The following is a 20479-nucleotide window of genomic DNA, read 5'->3' as shown; positions in this document are numbered from 1 at the left end:
ACACACACTCCCATCAGACCTGTACCCATCCATCACATACACACTCACCCATTACACACACTCACCCATCTTACAACACTCTCATTAGACCTATACTCACCCATCACACACACTCACCCATCACAGACACACTCCCATCAGACCTGATCCCACCCATCACATATACACTGACCCATTACACACTCACCCATCTCTCACACACACACACACTCATCACACACACCTACCCATTACACATACACTCCCATCAAACTTGCACCCACCCATCACATACACACTCACCCATCACACACACTACCCATCTCACAACACTCCCATTAGACCTGTACTCACGCATCACACACACTCACCCATCTCACACACACACTCACCCATTACACACACACTCCCATCAGACCTGCACCCACCCATCACATACACACTCACCCATCACACACATTCACCCATCTCACACACACTCCCATCTCATACACACACACACACACACACACACAGTCATCACACACACCTACCCATCACACATACACTCCCATCAAACCTGCACCCACCTATCACATACACACTGACCCATCACACACACTCACCCATCTCACACACACACACACACACAAATTCACACACACCTATCCATCACACATACACTCTCATCAGACCCACATTCACATACTTCAATCAGACCCACACTCACCTATCACACACACACACCCATCATATATATACACCTCATCACACACACTCACCCATGACACACACACACTCCCATCAGACCGACACTATCCATCACATACACATATACTTATCGCATACACATGCAACCCATCACACACAGTCAACCATCACACATACATACTCAACCTATCACACACACACCCATCACACACACACCCATCACACACACACACCCATCACACACACACTCACCCATCACACATCCATTCACCGCCACACACACTCACAGATACAACCACACATTCATGTGCACACATTCTTTTATATACTCATACAAACACACAAGAGGAAGAATAAACTTGGTCCATTAGGAAATTTTTTTCCTGGAGCAGAGCCAGAGATTTGCTTAGAAAGAAGGAAGAAAAAAATGAAAAGTTCTTTTCCAGACCACTTCCAACATGAGCAAAAGAGATTAAAAGGCTATAAAATAAACCAGAGGACTTAGGAAGCTTCATGTTATAAAGGGAGGCCAAAATAATAAATCAATTACAACACAGTTAGAGGCTTAATTAAACCGTTTCAAGCATCTTTCAACTTAAAATGAATTGTGAAGGTTAAACCTGAATGAAAATCATTAGAGAGGAAACTGAGATTCTGGAAGTCTCAAATTTTATGGACTTGGACAAAGAGGGAAGGAAGGACTTGGGGCTCTTAATGAAAGACTTTTGAAATGTTCTCATGTTAACAATCTAAGTCTAATTAAAATCTTAAGAAATACTTTTTTAAATTACACAGGCAACTAACTTTTCAGTATATACTCTCTCTCACACACACACACACACACACACACACACACAAACAGAAAATGTATGCAAGAAGAATTTAAGTCAAAAGTAAATTAGTAAATGAAGGAAAATAACTTCTGAAAGAAGTTCCATGGTAAGAACCTGATTATGCCCCGAGTGCCCCAAGAACACCATGGTCAGGCCTCTCAACACAGCTGTTCTCCTGTTCTCTGTCCACCCCCTGCCCGACCAGGCTGCTGCGTCTACACCCTCCCAACAGGAGTGACCCTCGTTTGTATTGGACTGGCCAAAAAGGTCATCCAGGCTTTTCCGTAACAGTGAACTTCTGGGCCAGCCCAGTACTTGCCCCAGGCCTCAGCTAATGATAGCTCATCCAAGGGGTGGTGAGGGGCGCGCGCCTCCAACTGGTTTCCCTGGTAACAAATGAGCCCACCTGACACTTATTTCCCTGGGACTGACAACACCCCCTTCCCCTGGGGAGCAAAGGCCACCACCACGTCCAGCCCACCGTCCACTGCACGTGGTGGGGTGTCGCTCCAGGACTCGGTTTCAGTGTGCAATCCCCCCATCCGTTAAACCACCGATGTCTCTGTTGCTGACACCAGGCTCTCCCTTGGTCCTTGCGCTTGTGCTTAGGTCAAGCAGGTGCAGCCCAACAATTAGCAGAGGGGCTAGGAAACTGAGGAGACTCCTGTGAGCACTGAGATGTCAAGATGTCAGGAAATACAGGATGGGAGATGGAAAATCTGGGGGCCTGTCTGCTAGCATGGTGGGGGCCGGGGGGTGGGGCAGCACTCTGAAGTTACAGGGAAATCCCAGGGAGCCGATCTTGCTGAATGGGGGCTGCCAAGTGCTCTGGAGAACAGTGGCCTCTTCATAGTTCTGCTATTGTATCACAGTGAGCCTTTTGTCATTGGTTAAGCTATCAACGGCATTCTGGGCTTCCCAGGTGGCCCAGTGGTAAGAATCTGCCTGCCAAGGCAGGAGACGTGGGTTCACTTCCTGATCCCTGGTCACAAAGGGGCTGACGTGACTGAGCACACAGCACCCAAGGCAGCTTTCTAGGAGGGACTGGACTGAGCACACAGCACCCAAGGCAGCTTTCTAGGAGGGACTGGTATTATGCCTTCGAAATTAAAATGATCTACCTGGACTCTCTGGAATGTTAGCCTTTTGTGATCTCTAAAAGTAAAGGGGAAAAAGAAGAGCTTTTAGATAAACTCTAGGAATAACTATGTCTTGGGAATGAGAACTCTTGAGATTTCATTCCCCCCTCAACCAATTCAGAGGAGCCTATGTGGGCAACTGGCCAGATTTATTTTGCAAATGGATTGGTTTTAATTGGCTGTGCTTGGTGGAGATGAACATTTTAGACAGAACAGTATTATGTTTCAGTGGATATTAAATTCTAACTTTGTGAGCTGAGGTCTGTATTTATGAAAGTTATTGTGTTAGCCGTACTTTTGCCATGATGCTCTTTTGTTTAGTCACTCAGTCATGTCCGACTCTTTGTGACCCCCTGGACTGTAGTCCCCCAGGCTCCTTTGTCCACGGGACTCTCCAGGCAGAAGTACTGAAGTGGGCTGCCATTTCCTACTCCAGGGGATCTTCCCGACCTAGGGATCGAAGCCACGTCTCCTGCATTGGCAGGCGGATTCTTTACCGCTGAGCCACCTGGGGATGGAGAGAAAATTATCTAGTGAAACTGTCACAGGGTATAACTGCTCATGACCTGTCACTGCTTCTTCAAGTCTGCTGCTAAAGGCACATGCACGGTGACAACTGGGTATAAGGGATACGATGCAGAGCCTATAAAGAAGTGTTTCCCCAATAACATACCTCTGAGCCTGTTCGCAAGATCTGGTTAGCTTTTCCCCAGCGTGAATGACCAGGTGAATATGAAGGAGGCCTAGACCCGGGGGACCTGATCTGAACCAGGGGTGGGAGCTAGCACCCCAGCATCACAGGACAAATATTTTTGATCATCAGTGCTTTCTACTAGAAGATTTCGACCGAAAGGGGAAACAATGGAAAATGTGCATGTACTGAGGCCTGAGGAAGTCATTCTGGCGTATGCACGGTTTACCTCTGCCTTCACGGACCAGAGCAGCCTGCTTTGTGGCCTTTCAGACATATATTGCACACTCACTTTGGCCATTGAGGAAGGGAATGCATTTGAAAGCCAAAATGAAGCAGCATGGTTCAGACATCCAGGTAAAAATTGGTGGCCATTGTATATGGGGTTTTAGACATGTTCTTATATTACTGCAGGGTTTTCTGAACTATACTGCCAACTGTGTGCTAAGTCACTTCAGTCATATTCAACTCTTTGCAACACTATAGACCATAACCCGCCAGGCTCCTCTGTCCATGGGGTTCTGCAGTCAAGAATACTAGAGTGGGTAACCACTTTCTCCTCCAAGGGATCTTCCCAACCCAGGGATCAAACCTGCGTCTCTCGGGTCTCCTGTGCTGGCAGGTGGGTTCGAGAGTTCCAGGTGGTGTTGTCTCAGCTGGGGTCACTGCTTGTGTTGGCTTAATGGCCACGCTCTCCCCTGTGCTGTACTTGTTGGGCATCTTACATCTCGTCCCTCGTCTGAGGGAGGAAGTCTATTTGAGGACCGAGCATTAACCCGCCCCCTGTGAAATGAGTGTAACTGCTGGGTCTCCAGTGAGATGCAATCATCCGCCTCCTCTGGGCTCCCGTGCAAAGTCAACTAGCTACTGTGCCAATGTGGAGACTACGGTCATGGTGGGGAAAGACCCTCCACCTGCCTGTCCCACGGGCCAGTACGGCAGAAGGACCCCGTCGGTAAGCGTCACCGAGTTCCCCGGGCTGGGCTGTCTGGAGTGGAATGGGATTGTTTTCTGTTTAGAAAGACCTAAGGGGTCACCTCTAACGGCACCCCACACAACACAGGCTAGCAGCCTGTCCTCTGACTCCAGGCAAGGCCACCAGAATGCTTCCATTAGAACTGAGCCTCCCCTCCCCATGGGGGTGGCTCTGGGTGTGTGAGACAACCAAGGGTGGCCGGACTTTCCTTGTGACGGCCAGGGCGTGGCAGCCATTGACCTGGAAAGCACCTGGATCCAGGATCTGCCCACGCCGTGACGTCCACGTCCTTAGCAAACTGGACGCCTTCCTCGCGACACCCTGGCTGCTGCTGTCTGCACTAGGTCTGTGGTGTCTGGGTGCAGTGCCTCCAGCACATCTGACCCCGGGAATATCGCAGAAGACGGGCTGGCCAGGACTGTGAGGGTCGCTCGGGGTGTGGAGTGGGGCAGTGGGTGGCCAGGCCTCTCCAGGTGGCTGCTCCCTTGCTCTCTGTCCATCCCTTGCCTGACCAGGCGGCTTCATCTATGCACTCCTGACGTGAGTGACCCTCATCTATACCCACCCCAGCTAGTGAAAGCTTATCAGTGGAGCGGTGAGGGGCGTGCCCCTCTACCAGTTGCCCCAATAACTAACGAGTCCACCGACATCAACTCCCCTACTACTGGTCATCTCCCTTCCCCTCAGAAGTGAAGACTGCCCCCAAGTCCTGCCCGCTGTCCGCCACACACAGGGACGTGTCGCTCCAGGGCCCTGCTTCAGACGTGTAAACCCCCATCCATTAAACCACCGATGCCTCTGATGCTGACTCCAGGCTCTTTCTTGGATCTGGAAGCTGGGCGAGTACAGGGCTTGTAGGTCTGTGCGGTGCAGCCCAACAAACATGCAAGCATGCGTACCCAAGTCTCTCTCTCAGACTTACTAGAGCAGCAGTTCCCGACCTTTTTGGCACCAGGGAGTGATTTCGCGCAGACAATTTTTCCACGAACCAGGGTCCAGCGGGGAGGGGGAGAATGGTTTGGGGATGATTCAAGCTCATTACATTTACCGTGTACTTTATTTCTATTGCTATTACATCAGCTTCACCTCAGATCATCAGGCATCAGACTCTGAGGTTGGGGACCCTTGAACTAGATGACCTTGAGTACGCTGTTTTAACTCCTCTACTCTGTGAAACACATGTTCCTCAGGCATAAAATATGGGCACCAGCAAGGAGACAGACGACATGACAATATTATAAACCAACAAAATCTAACACACACACACACCACAGGCCCTCCCATCAAGAGCAGGATACAAACTCTCAGGTGCACAAGGAACATTCTCCAGGTTAGACCACCATGATCGGCCGTAAGTCAAGTCTCAATAAGTTTACAAGACTGAAATCAGAAATACAGAAAAGGACTTCCCTGGTGGGCCAGTGATTGGGAGTCTGCCTGCCAGTGCAGGGGACACAGGTTTGATCCCTGGTCCAGGAAGATTCTACATGTCACAGGGCAACTAGGCCCATGCGCCAGAACTACTGAAGGCCATGCACCCTACAGCCTGTGCTCTGCAGTAAGAGAAGCCGCCACACTGAGAAGCCCGAGTACCGCAGCTAGGGAGCAGCCCCTGCGTGCAGCAATGAAGACCCAGCACAGCCCTAAATTAATAAATAAATGATTTTTTAAAAGAGAAAAAGGAATAAAGAGTAGAACGAAACTTGGGAAATTCAGAAATAAATGGAAATTAAATGGCACTCCTAAATAAATAATGAGTCAAAAAAGAAATCATAAGGGAAATTAGAAAATTCATTGAGACGGAAAAGCAGAAAAATGCAACAGACCAAAACTAATGAGATGCAGCAAAAGCAGTGCTTAGAGGCCAATTTAAAGCTGTAAATGTTAAATAAAGAAGAAAAGAGATCAGTAGCCTACTCCTCCAACTGAAAAACTAGAAGCAAACTAGATGCAACGCAAGCAGAGAACAGAAATTATAAAGACGGGAGTGAAACAATGAAATAGAATACAGAAATGAAACATATACCCCAAAGACCTAAGTGCTCACTACTATTAATTATCGAGAAAATGCAAATCAGAACCACCATGTGATACTAGCCCAGACCCACAAGGATGGCTAGCATCAAACACAGGAAAACTAACAAGTGCTGGGGAAGCTGCGGAGAAATTGAATCCCTCGTATATGAACAGGAACAGACATTAACAGGAATGGGTCCAGGGCTTCATCTGGTTGGAAAACAGTTTTGCAGTCCTCTTCTCAAAAAGTGAAACAACAGAATTAGCCTACGACCCAACAATTCCACTCTGAGGTACAGACTTAATAAAAATCTCTATCTATACAAACGCTTCTACACAAATACTTCTACATCTACACAAATGCTCCTACAAAGTGTTTACAGAAGCATGACTTATGATAGTCAGAAAGAAGAAATAACCCAAGTGTTTGTCAACAAATCAATGGGCGGAAAAAATGTGGCCAATCCATACAATGAAAGGTTATTCAGCCATTAAAAAAAAAAAATGAAGTATTGATACAGACTACAACCTGGAAACATGCTAAATGAAAGAAGCCAGGCACAAATGACTACATATTATATGATTCCAACAAAAAAGGCAAACCCAAAGAGAAAAAAAAGTTCATTAATGGTTGCCAAGGTATAGAAGAAGCGAAAACTAAGAGTGACTTTTTTTTTGTAATAGTATCTTTACTGAGATGTAATTCACCTATCATCAAATTCATCCTTAAATTTAAAAGTGTCCAATTCAGTGATTTTTATACATTTGGAGAGTTGTCCAACTATCACCACTGTCTGGTTTTAGAATATTTTCATCATCCACCAAAGAAAACCTGTATTTACTAATGGTCATTCTCCATTGGCCCCTCCCCCAGCCCCTGGTAGGGCTTCCTAGGTGGCTCAGTGGTAGACAATATACCCGTCAAAGCAGGAGACGTGGGTTCGATCTCTGGATCAGGAAGATCCCCTGGAGAAGGAAATGGCAAACCACGGGAGCGACTTCTTGATGGGTACAGGGTTCCTTGGGTGGCTGTGATGGTTGCATTACAGTGTAAATATACTAATAACCACTGAATTATATACTTTAAAATGATGGGTTTTATGTAAACCTTATCTGTGACCTTGTTTATAATGACACAAAGCTGGGGAGAAGATATATATCATCAGGAAAGAAAAGGTTATGTAAATTAAGAATTACCCATAGAATGAAATACAGACAATAAAAAGAATTTGGAGACATGTTGGTAGTGAAGTGGCAGGCTATTCGTACAGTGCTGACAGTTCTGTTGCTAAATAACAAGAAAACAGAGAGTTTATATGCTTACATATGCATATAGAAATGTCTAAGAACACAATTGTTAGCAGTGATACTGAAACTGAGCAGGGCCTATGGGGCTTCTGGGCACAAACGTCTTTCTGTCTTCCTCTCTTCTTCATTACAGGCAACGGGCTTCATGCCATGACCTTCCCTGAGTTCCATCAGGCAGGTTCCGACAGCTAGCTGCTAATCAGGGAAGGAAGGAGGTGCACAGACCAGGGAGGAACAATCAAAAGAAACAATAGTGCCTCCTTCCTGCAGGGTCCTGGTTCCCCTTCAAGGGATACACGGCGTCACAACAGCATCTCTGAGCTGTTTTGCAGAAACTAACATTCCTACCAGGTGAGAAGAGTTAACGGTACGCTGCCCACAAGCACTGCAGACCCCAGGCGGGTTGGAGTCATAAGCGTGATGACATGGATGCCCACTTACCTCCCCACCAACCAATCAAAAGAATGTCCACGAGCTGCTGTCGTCCTTTTTGAACCACTGCTGTAGAACTCAATACCCCTCTCAGGATGAGACGCCGAATGTTCAGTGCATTAGCCTGCTGTATCCCCTTTGCCTGGCAATGCAATAAAGCTGTTCTTTCCTACTCCACCCAAAACTCTGTCCCTGAGATTTAGCTCGGTGTCGGGGTTCAGAGACTGGATTCAGCTTTAGTATTTCTAGGATCTCAGAGAGATAGTTAAGGAGAAGTACCTTCCTCCCTGTATATTGTTTTAACATTTTTCCAGCAAAGTATTATTACTTTTTTAATTGAAAATAAAAGTATAAAGGCATGATTGCTTTGACGGCTTTACCCACACGGTGGGTGCAGGGCCCAGTAGAAGCCCCGGGGTGTGCCTGAAGGAATGCAGGGGGGCTTCATGGAAATGGGTTTCTGTGCGGCTCTAAGGAGAAAGGTCTGGATTCTAGAGAATCTGCGCAGCACTCAGAGGGCCTGAAGTACCAGAGGAGGAGGAGGAACCGCAGAGAAGGTAAGGGGGCCCGTGCCTGTCAGAAGGGTTTCCAGGTCTGAGAGGTCCGGATGAAGGCTAGTCACTAGAGCTTCCTGAACGAGGGGTGACAGGTGGAATGGAACACACAGTCCGTGGGACAGAGAGGAGCAGCAAGGCTGGTGGGAGGAAAATAACTGACAACACAGGTGACTGTTTCTTCCCATCAGTGCCCTGTGTCAGGGCCCGAGCAGGATCCGGGACAGCCCAAGGCCCCTCTCCGAGCGCCCTGCAAGCACACGACAGGAAAGAGACTGAGACATGGGGGTCCGGGGGCCACAGGAGCCCTGAGGAGGGCCTCCCACCCAACCTGGGTCAGGGCATGCATTCCCAGGAGGAGGGAGGCGTTCAGGACGGCCTCCCGGCCCATAGGGACGCCTCTCACAAATGTCGGTGAGGAGGGAAGGGGCAGAAGTCAGAACACGTGTGCCTTCCAACACTGACATGCATATATATATCCATGTGGATTCTACCCGCTTTATTCCTTTATTGTTTAGAAATGAAATGAAAAATTCAAATTAATATATCTCTTACTCACATTTCATTTCAGGAGGAGGAAAAACCTTTTAATGCGGCTGCACAGCATGTGGGATCTCAGTTCCCCAACCAGAGATTGAACCCAGGTCCCCTGTGTTGGGAGCAAGGAATCTGAACCACTGGACGGCCAGGGAAGTCCCTAGGAGGAGGCGAACTCTTAATAAGCAAAGTGGAACAAAATAGAATGAAGAGCTTTGTTAACAGCCTTTCTGAGTTCTTTGCATGTTAATCTGTATGACAACCATCTGCCACAGGAATTTTACAAAAAGAGATTATCTGTTTTTCTGAGTTTATAGATGTTGAGGCAAGGACACACACATTTGAAGTCCTTGACTAAAGCCGTGGTTCCATCTGCCCGTGAAGCTACACTCTTTGGTGGCCGTGGGGAAGGCAGGGCTCCTGACGGGTCAGGATGTGAGAGCCTTGCTCACTCCCAGACCTGGGGGCACAGAGCAGGGGGCTGAGCTTTGAGCCCTGACATCAGGCAGATTCTTTTTTTTTTTGCCCCAGCTTTACTGAGGCATCACTGACAAACAAAAACTGTATATATATAGGTTGCACAGTGTGGTTTTTAAGGTGTACAAGATGGTTTAATATACGTATACACGGTGACGTGCTTACCACACCAAGCTCATGAACACAACCACCGCCTTACATAGAACCATTCTGTATGTGCGGGCGAGAACAGTTAAGATGTGCTCTCTTAGCAAACTTCAAGTACACAACTCAGTGCTGTCAGCTAGAATCGCCGTGCTGGCTGTCAGATCCCTAGATCCAATAGGAAAACTCGTGCACTTTGACCAGCAGCCCCCCACTTCCCCCACCCCCAGGCAACCACAGCTCTACTGCCTGGTTCCATGGATCCGGCTGCTGTTGATTCCACAGATAAGTGAGATCATACAGTATCTGTCTGTGCCTCGCTTGTTTCACTTAGCATAATGTCCCCCACTTTCATCCACACAGCAAATGGCAAGGTGTCCTTTTCCAGAGCTGAACAGTCGTCCTGTGTGTGTGTGCAGGTGCATGTGTGCACCTTATCTTCTGCATCCAGTCATCTGCTGACAAACACTTAGGCTGTTTTCGTACCTCGCCTACTATGAACACACAAGTCCCTCCTTATCCATGGGGGACGCTCTCCAAGATCCCCAATGGGTGCCTGAAACCACAAACTGTGGTTTGAACCCTGTAAGTACCCTATAATGTACTGAACCCTGTAAGTACTATGTTTCTGCCTATACATACATATCAAAGAAAAAGTTAAGTTTATCAGGCAGTGAGAGATTAATAATAACTAATAGTAAAATGCAATTATAATAATAAATGCAAACACAGTCTCTCTCTCTCAAAACATCTTACTGTACTGTATTCACCCTGCCTTTTTTTTTTCTTTTTGGCTACACTGCATGGCTTGCAGGATACACGATCTTAGTTCCCCAGCCAAGGATTGAACCTGTGCTCCCAACAGTGGAAGCATGGTGTCTTAACCACTGGACTGCCATAGGAGTCCCACTTCACCCTTCTTCTTATGATGATGTGAGATGAGAAATGCCTAAGTGAATGGTGTAGGCACTGTGATGAGTGTGAGGCTGCTATAGCCTTCTGACCATGTGTCAGAGGGAGAGTCACCTGCTCTAGGTGACTCTGGGTGGATATCAGGATTAGGTGATGTCATGTTGGTAGGTGGGGCCTCAGGATGATGCCATGTCCGTGGGTGGGGACCTCAGGATGATTCATGTTGGTGGGTGGGGATCTCAGGATGATGTCATGTCAGTGGGTGGGGCCTCGGGATGATGTCATGTCAGTGGGTGGGGTCTCAGGATGATGTCATGTCAGCGGGTGAGGACCTCATGATGATGCCATGTCAGTGGGTGGGGACCTCAGAATGATGTCATGTTGGTGGGTGGGGGCCTCAGGAAGGAATGAGCTCATTACAATACTCAGAAGAGCGTGCAATTTAAAACTGATGTGATCTTTATTTCTGGAATTTTCCCATTTACGATTTCTAGACTACAGTTGACCAAGCATAAGAGAAGGCATGGCAAGTGAAACCACAGATAAGCAGAGATTTAACAATGCAGTGGGCATGGGATGGGGGTATCTCTTTAAGATCCTGACTTGTTTCCTTTCAACACAGGCCCAGCAGTGGGATCGCCGGATCACATGGTGGTGCTCTTTTTAATTGTTTAAGGAACCACCCTACTGCTTTCCACAATGACTGCGCGTATTCACATTCCCACCAATAGGGCAGGAGGGATCCCTGCTCTCCACACCCTCATCAACACTTGTTGCCTCTTTTCATTTTCGTGACAGCCATTCTCACAACTGGGAGGTGGGTGGCAGCCCATGGTGGTGTTGATTTGCATCTCCCTGGCAGTTAGTGGCGTTGAGCACTTTTTTACGTACCTGATGGCCATTAGACCTACTCAGGTTGTCTGCCCATCCTCTCATCAGGTCACGGGGCAGATGCTCAGAGTCTGACACAGACCTTCCCCCGCCCTCATGCTCTTCCTCCCCAAAGCAATCATGTGTAACCCACCACCCTCACTCCAGCTTCCTCTGGTGGGTAGAGGTCAGCCCTGTCTCCCAGGCTGGCATGAGGGGAGGAGGAACGCCTCGGACACACCAGCCAGATCAGTGAGGGCGACGCAGACACCTCCCGCCCCTCCTCACTTGCCATTACGAGCTTCAGACGCTGGCTTCTCTCAGTTTCTCCTTACGCCACTAAGAGTTAAATAGAACTTCTCCTAACTTCCTGAAAACTCAATCCTCTGTCAGGCAAGCTTGTCTGAGCACCCTGGGAATGGCCAGAGGGACTCGTTAACCAAAACATTTTGTGTCTATAGTCTCTCCTTGTTAACGGTGTCAGACGGATGATCAATAAGCCAGCCCGTTCAGAGATGCCAGCCTGAATATTCCCAGGAAAGAGCAATTGGATTATTACTGTAACTAATGAATCCTGCGACAAGAAGTCTACTGCCACAGACTGAGCTTAGGCACCGGGGACTGGCCATCCTCTCTCATCATGGAAAAAGAGTTTTGTGGGGGCTTTATCTGACTCTGGCTTGCAGCTGTTCCTCCCAGACTATACATTTTCTTTGTCTGTGGGGACCTAATTACAGCACCTGGACGGTTCTTCCAATCCAGCCACCTGCTGCATCTGAGGCCGTTCAGTGGGAGGTGTCTGGACACTGCAACCCAGTGTATTTCACGTCCGACACGGACCATGAACCTGAAGGATTCTGCGATGGGAATCCTTGCTCCAGGTACACAGGGGCCATCCACATGTTTCTAAGATGATCTATACTTATTCGTTCATGACATATGTTATCGTAACGGCTTCCCTTTTGTCCTCCCTGTACCAGGCATCATCCGTGGTGCTATCACCCTATCTGTGACCTCATCCTCACAGCCCCCGGCTTGCAATAGGCTCGTCTGTTTTCATTTTTCAGGTGAGCAGGGTAAGACTCAGAGAAAACATCACCTGCTTCAGGTAATGCAGGAGCCGGTGCTGGAACTGGGTTAAACCCACACTTCTCTGACAACAAGCTTGTGCTTTTTGCCCTGCTGAGATGGTGTTGACCCCTTTCATTCACTCATTCATTCATCCCTCCATACACCAACTGGGTGCAGGGAATTCAGAGACACAGTCCTATTTGAGATCTACAAATGGAAATTATTGTGGCTTCTGGTTAGAAACTTGGATTCCTCTGAGGCCCTACACCTGCCAGACAAGAAACTTAGCATCAAAGCTGTTGTTCTTGTTCCTGTTGTCACTCCAGCATGCACAACTCTTTTGCGACTCCATGGACTGTAGCCCGCCAGGCTCCTCTGTCCATGGCATTGTCCAGGCAAGACTACTGGAGTGGGTTGCCATTTCCCTCTCCAGGGGATCTTCCTGACCCAGGGATCAAACCCTCGTCTCCTGCATTCGCAGGCGGGTTCTTTATCACTAGTCCACTAGGGAAGCCCTAGAAGCAAAGTATTTGAAAGCAAATGAGCTGCATCACCGCCCACAGGCACCCTCTCCCAGCACCCCAGCCCCCTTACCATCTCCGGGTTTGCCTGGGTTGGTGGGCTCAGGGGTACTCAAAGGCCTGAGGGGAATGATGATTTCATCCGCATTAACCCCTTCCTCTGCGTGCTTCTCGGAAACGTGGGAGAGGAGTTCCGACTGACTTGGTGAGAAAAGGTTACAACATTTACACATGAAGATGGCTGGGTTTTCTGTAAGGAAAAAGAAACAAAAGCAAAAGCGAAATATGTTATTTCATCTTCACAAAAAACAGCGGTTGCATCCAACTGCCAAAGAAAAAATACCGAAGGATGCTCGTCTGAGCAATGGCCAGCCTCCCACAGGCTGCGTCTGGCCAAGCAGCTCACTTCTTGCTTTATGTGGCCCCAGCTGCCAGAAAATTCTTTCTTCGGTATTTCACGAGGCAGTGGGCTGCCACGGCGCTGCCACAGTGAGGGTGGTGCCCAGGAGGCACCCAGGTCCAAGAAACCAAGTCCCTCTCTGCCTTCAAAGAAAGAGTTTCTCCACCAACAAGCAGGCAGGATAATGAGCTACGAGAATTCTTTACCAAATAACACATGAAATGGAAATTTAACAAAGCAGAACATTGCTTCATCAATGAAAGTCTCTCGTGAATACTGCCAATCGATATTTTATTTTTTCCAAGAAATGCTTCATTCCTAAGGAACCCAAAATGCTTCCAAAACAAGAAGAGATTACAGTGATAGATTTCTTTCTTCATAAGAGGCCATGTCATTTTCAATGTGTGTCTTGCTGACCCCACGATGACCCCTACAATTTAGGCAAAAGGCAGGTTGTCATCCCTATTCCACAGCCAAGGACACTGAAGCTGTGAGAAGAAGCAACCTGCCCAGGTCAAAGCCTGGACTCCGCTGCCTGCTTCTGACGTGAACTCTGTTTGGCTGCAGACCGTGAGCTGAGTTGCGTCCAAGTTAAAACACTTATCCCTGTAGCCAACTGAGTCTGAAATGAGAATCACCCCAGAGAGGAACATAATCCCCAAACCACTTATGAAGTGCTTTCTTGGCCATTTCAGCGTCTGTGGAGCAGCAGCCACGGGGTGGCCCCCATGTCAGGTGTCCGGGACTCAGAGATGAGCTGGGCGTGGGGTCCTCCACAAACGAGCCACCAGCCCCCTGGGGAGACAGACCCGCCCAGAACAACCGCATCACAGCGTTTTCACTGCAACTATTACCCAGGTAGCCTGCACTTTCTCTTGATTCCTGCTATGCTTTCAGGAGAAAGGGGAGTTCTGAGACAGGTAACAGAGCAGCACTTCGGGGGACCGCAGGGCCCCTGTGAGGGCCCCTTAGTCCCCAGGCACACCAAGCACTGTCTGGAGACCACACAGATAAGACTGCTTGTGCGTCTGCACGTGACCAAGCGATGGCACCGCCTGTAACTAACCTACTGCCCGGGGTCCCCCACAGCCCGAAGGCCTGGGCGGCCCGGGATGCCTCCTGGCCGTGGCCATCTGTGTCAATCGGCACACTTCCCAAACGCCCACCGTGGGTCCAGTGCTGGGTCTGGAGTCCCCAGGGTGCCGGCGGAGACAAGCACACCTGACCCAGGACGACTGTCACAGAGAAGAGGCTGCAGCGTGCGGTGGAGACAGAGGTGGGGAGGCAGCCCGCACCTGCACTGAGGCCGGGGAAGCCGCAGCGTCGGGAGGCCGGCCTGGCACCCCCCCTGCAGGATCCGGGCCCTGAATGCTGACGGGGACCAACCAAGGGGCCAAGAGCCCCAAAGAGGCTCACTCATGACTTCTGAGCAGTGGTTCTACCTCTCGAGATCTGGCTTCACAATCATCCAAAATGCAAACAAGGACTCTGCACAGAGATGCTCAACACGGAGGTCATTCAGGACAACAAGTCTAGAAACCACCTGCGTGCTCCGCAGCGGGCGTGCCAGGACATGTTCCCAGAGCAGTCCTACAAGCCGGTGAGAACCAAAGGGGGAAAACCCTGGACGACACGGAAGATGCTCAGGATGAACGTTCACTTCTACAGAGTGGGATGCACCACAGCCCGACAGGTACGTGACTTTGTTCCTAAGGGAGAGACAGATTTACGGGTGATGGACGGAAGAACAGATGGCCAGGCAGAAAGGATCCTGCCTGCTGGACTCTTTTTTTATAGTCACTTACAGATTTCCTACAATGAGTCTATGCGTGCGTTCTCAGCTGTGTCCAAATGTTTGTGACCCCATGGACTATAGCCCACCAGGCTCCTCTGTCCATGGGATTCTCCAGGCAAGAATACTGGAATGGGTTGCCATTCCCTCCTTCAAGGGATCTTCTCGACCCAGGGACAGAACCCGAGTCTCTTGAATCTCCTGTTTACATGAGTTTAAAAATCAGGAAGGTTGAGAAGCGAGGTGACAGGTACACACAGCATTCAGGTTGTAGCTCCGAGTGATGAGTGCTGAGTGGCTCAGACAGGGCAGCCTCCTGTCCAAGGCTGCCTCCCCCAGCCTGCCCGGGGTTGCTGTTCAAGAAACGTCTGAGCCGAGACACAGCCGAGACACTGGGCAGAGGGAAGGCAGAGATCCTGGGCTAAAGGGCTAGGAAGACTTCCCAGAGGAGGCACTGAAAGGATCTCGAAAGCAGCCCTGGGAAGGGCCCTCGGGCACCCAAGGGCACCAAACTGGCTCCAGGACTCACCCACAACATGACCTCGCGTGCTCCCCGAGCTCTCAGCTACAGTTGCAGGCCTGGGGCTCAGAGAGGCTGGCCTCAGGGGGCACCCAGCTTGACCTGGAGAAGGCAATGGCACCCCACTCCAGCACTCTTGCCTGGAAAATCCCATGGATGGAGGAGCCTGGTAGGCTGCAGTCCATGGGGTCATTAACAGTCAGACACAACTGAGCGACTTCACTTTCACTTTTCACTTTCATGCACTAGAAAAGGAAATGGCAACCCACTCCAGTGTTCTTGCCTGGAGAATCACAAGGACAGGAGAGCCTGGTGGGCTGCTATCTATGGGGTCACACAGAGTCAGACACGACTGAAGCGACTTACCAGCAGCAGCGGCCTCAAGCTCTACAGCGTGCCACCCAGCCTCCCGGGTCAGCACTGATGGGACCACACGGCCTCCCAGGTCAGCACTGAAGGGACCACGCGGCCTCCCGGGTCAGCACTGATGGGAACACAGCTACACAACAGCCAGCGGGACCACACGGCCTCCCGGGTCAGCACCGATGGGAGCACGCGGCCTCCTGGGTCAGCACTGATGGGAACACAGCTACACAACAGCCAGCAGGATCACACAGGCCCCAGAGCCGTGCCGGTGGATGAGCTCATCTCTGCCGTCACGAGTGCCGCCCTGTCCGTGGTGTCCCCTCTGGAATGGCGTCCGTAACCCTCCTCAGGCCTCTGACTCGGAAGGAGGCTGTTCACCCTGCAGGGACATGCTCAAACCACAGCACCGACAACATGCGGAAACACGGGGAACGGGCACATCAGGCTGCGGCCCCCAGATGTGAAGAACTGTTCGTCTACCCAAATAAGAAAGCCGCTCTTCTCATTTTTTCATAGTAGACGCATAGGGGAAAAAAAAGGATCTTATCCCCTGAAATATAAGCATAGTTATGTTGTCATCTAATTCTGATGAAGATGCTATAATTTGGCTGCATTTTTAGGTTCAATTACTGTGCACTCATCCTTATCAAAAGGACTTGGGAGGGGAAACGGCATGTTCAGCACAAGGAAAGTCACAGAAGTCTGGAGCTTGAGCACTCAATTTCTGTGATTTTTTGCCAGTTTGTAACCAGCTACTCTGTACTGTTAAAATGGAAAATCTTAAAATAACCACGTCAACAAGTCCCCGTTTCTGAACCCTGATTTGAAAACACTCCCAACCAGGAAGAGCCGGGTCCTGCCTGTGACCTCTGACCCCCACCTGCTCACCCTGCCTGGGGGACCAGAGACAAGTGAGCGAGGGCCTCTGTCCACTCCTCCCAGAGAAAGGTCACGACCTGGATGGGCTTGCAGTCCAGGGAGGGTGGCTGGGCCCCTGGGACCCTGGGGAGCGCCCTTGGGTGCTGATGGGTCACGGGCCCCCCACCCCCGCCTTTGCAATCAGGCAGCCCCCTTTGGAATCGGGTGGCTGGAGCTGGCTTGCTTCTGAGGGACCCCTCCCCACATCTCAGGCCCCCGAGGAAACCGGCGAAGGCAGTCAGTCCAGCCTTGAGCTGAAGTTTCAGGCTCCGGCCAGCTCCCAGCACGTTCAGCCCAGCCCACAGTCAAGGAGAATTTTGCTGTTGTCCTGTGTAAGGGCATCTCCTGTCGGGATGGGAAGAGCAGAACAGGATGCAGGCGTTCCAGGTCTCGCGGCGCTCGGCGCCCCCGTTTAAAATCACTGTTATTAATCATCACAGGAGTCATAGGCCAAAGCTGTCGAACAGTCAGATAACACAGAAGCGTGCGGGGTAGAGACAACACCTGACCATCCCCTGGGAAGGAGAGCATCCTGGAGCACGGAGCTTCTGCTGTGAGTCTGGGAGGGAAAGAGACAGGGGCACCCCATGCACACGACCCCAGTGTCCCCCCCAGGGCTCCCAGCACCCTGAGGCCTCTTCCCTCCCTCCACCCCCCATTGCTGGGCTCCCCACAGAGGAGGGAGAAGGGACATCGCGTGTCACTGACAGGGACCCCGAGCATAAATTCAAAGGATGTTGTCTAGCAGAAGCAGCGTTAGCAGCGGCCCCGCGTCTGAGAGGTCTCTGCGCCCCACAGGGCTGGAGTGAGGTGGCTCCCGGGGGCAGCAGGGCTCAGTCCAAGCCCCTGCTCACCTCCGGGAGGAGGCAGGGATTGGCCCCAGGACCCCTCACACCACCTGCCATGGGAGCCCCACCGGACCCAATGTCAGCCATCCTCCTCTCAGCCGTGCTGCCGCCAGGAACACAGCAGGCACTCGATAAATGCCGGGTGAGCTGATGACTACAAATAGCCTAAATATTTATTGATGACCATAAGGAGACAAAATGCTCATTACCAGACTATGAGATCTCTCTATTTAAAAACTATAGTTTAAAAACAAAGCTCTCTTCCTTCCTCTCCTCAATTAGTATGCCATCCTCTGCTTTTTAACCATCTTTACTTGGATTGATCAACTTTAAATAGAGTTCAACAGACTAAACTAAGATCCTATTAAACGGCCGACCTCAGGAAAAAAGGCAGATGGCAGATTCCTTTGGAGTTAGGTTTTGTCTTCCTGTTGTTCACTTGCCCTCAAGTTATTAAACTCTTAAGAGCTGGCAGCATCCCAACAGGAGTGGAAACATTTTAGTAACACACAGCCAGACTGCTGCCACACAGGGAGGAAACCCTCATGCTGTGCAGCTTACTGCAATCGAAAATCCCTTTATCTTCAGGAAAGGGGTCCCCAGCTTGATCAAAATACTTTCCTTCCATTTAGACTGTTTTGCACAACTTTTAATGAGCTGTGGATATGCCTAATATAACATCATCATCACCATGGCACTTTCTGAGAACTCACTGTAACCAAAATAAAGGAATTCAAAGAGGAAGAAGGAGAAGAGTGGGAAGTTTAAATCAATTACACCCTCACCATGAGCTGGCAGCACGCAAGGCTCAGGCCAGGCGTGTCTAATCTGCACGACACTCCCGTGAAACGGGTTTCATTATCGTATTTCCTCAAATCTAAGACAGCATCTATCTTCAGATGCATGGATACTTTACAATATGACTAAAAGAAGATTAAAATGCTACCAAATAAACTAAGGCATGCCAGAGTCTTATCACATCAACTGTAAGACACCTCCGGATGTTAGAGATGTTAAAATGTGAGTCTTTCAATCAATGAAATGCAGAGACATTCCCAGGTTCCAGTGGAGACGCAGCCTGGGAGGCTGGACTCCCGACAACCCCTGCTCTTCCTGTGGAAGGCCCCGTATCCCCAACTCAGCACCCCCAACACACAATTGCCTGGGGGCCCTGCCTCTGGGCTCACCTCCATGAGAGCATTTCAAACTCTGCTTTCAAGGGAAGCGACAAACCTTCTCTGAGGGCCACAATCCCTGTCACCTCTCATCCTGATAGGCAGGGTGGCTGCCAGCCCGCAAGGCACCTCTGTGAGAAAGAAAAAAGGGCGCCACTTCCTAAAGACATTAGCTCCCCCTGTCAGAAAGTGGTTATAACATATTGATTTTGTGAGAACAAGATACTTTACTACCACTTGCAGAAAACTGTCATAAGGAATAGACGAACCCATGGCGTGAAATGATGCCCTTAGATATGCTACCCTCATGCAGTGTGCAACCTGCACAGCTGTACACAGCGGCCCTGACGAGCTGGCCACAAAGGTATTACTCTTCCATGTTACAGATGAAGCAGCTGTAACCTGCCCGGCAGATCAAGTTCAGGCCTATATGTTTTCAAAACGACTAAGGAACTTAAAAAACTCAGGTAGAAACACAGGTCCGGGCCAGTGGGACTCTGTGAGGAACACAAGAAGCCTTGGGCCCCACCCTATACCCAGCTTCGTGGCTACAGAGACATTTCTAACAAGTAATCACAACTAAGAGGAGCTACACCAAAAAGGGAACTTTACTCTCTGTGTGTTTATTTTGTGCAATTTACAACAGCAACTCCCTTCAGGGAGCAGTAAGCTGGGAAATGAGAATGCCAGATGCAGGGCCACCAACCCACCAGAACACGCATTTAATAAACATGCCTCCACACAGCTTGGCAGCAGGTCTGAAGCAGGGAACAGAGAACCACCACATACAGTGGACCAGCTTTCCTTGGCCAAAAAAAAAAAAAAAAAACCAAACACGATTACCAGCACACAGAGTAAACCCAGGGCTTTCAGGCCAGAGTGCGAATCATACACGCGCCAGCAGCACCCTCTGGTGGCCAGTCTGAGCACTACACCACCACCCCCCATTTCTGGGATGAAGCCATTCCCAAGATGGGGTAGACAGACCCTCATGAAAATACAGCAAACATTCCCGAGTCCTAACTCCACCAGATGCCATCCTTGGTCCGCCACCCACTTCATTTTCACATTAACCCAGTGAGAGAGGGGCGGCTCTCCCCACTTGTAAACAAGTAAACTAAGCCCAGGGAGGGGACTCCGAGGTCACCAACAACGGGTGAGCACACAGTGAGCTGAGAGGCCCAGACCTGGCCGTGAACCCCCGCTGGGCCCCGCAGCCCTGCGCCCTGGCACGCGGTCCTGGCCTCCTAGGCCTCCATGCCCACACCTGCTGGGCGTCTGCTGGAGCGGCAGGGCGCTCTCAGCTCGCT

At 49.9% G+C, this 20479-nt stretch overlaps 1 protein-coding gene across 1 annotated transcript in view; it reads right to left on the bottom strand.

Moving 5' to 3' along the window:
- Positions 1-20479, bottom strand: part of ZFAT (zinc finger and AT-hook domain containing) — a 159570-nt gene that overhangs the window by 125777 nt on the left and 13314 nt on the right. The window contains exon 2 of the mRNA XM_040262083.1: positions 13224-13400. Coding sequence (XP_040118017.1) covers positions 13224-13400 — 177 coding nt within the window. The remainder of the gene's footprint in view (positions 1-13223; positions 13401-20479) is intronic.

The sequence above is a fragment of the Oryx dammah genome, unplaced genomic scaffold (assembly GCF_014754425.2).
Source record: "Oryx dammah isolate SB20612 unplaced genomic scaffold, SCBI_Odam_1.1 HiC_scaffold_19, whole genome shotgun sequence".
Classification (NCBI taxonomy): Eukaryota; Metazoa; Chordata; class Mammalia; order Artiodactyla; family Bovidae; genus Oryx; species Oryx dammah.
Note: the sequence above shows the minus strand (reverse complement) of the source record. Positions and strands in the feature narration are given on the sequence as shown.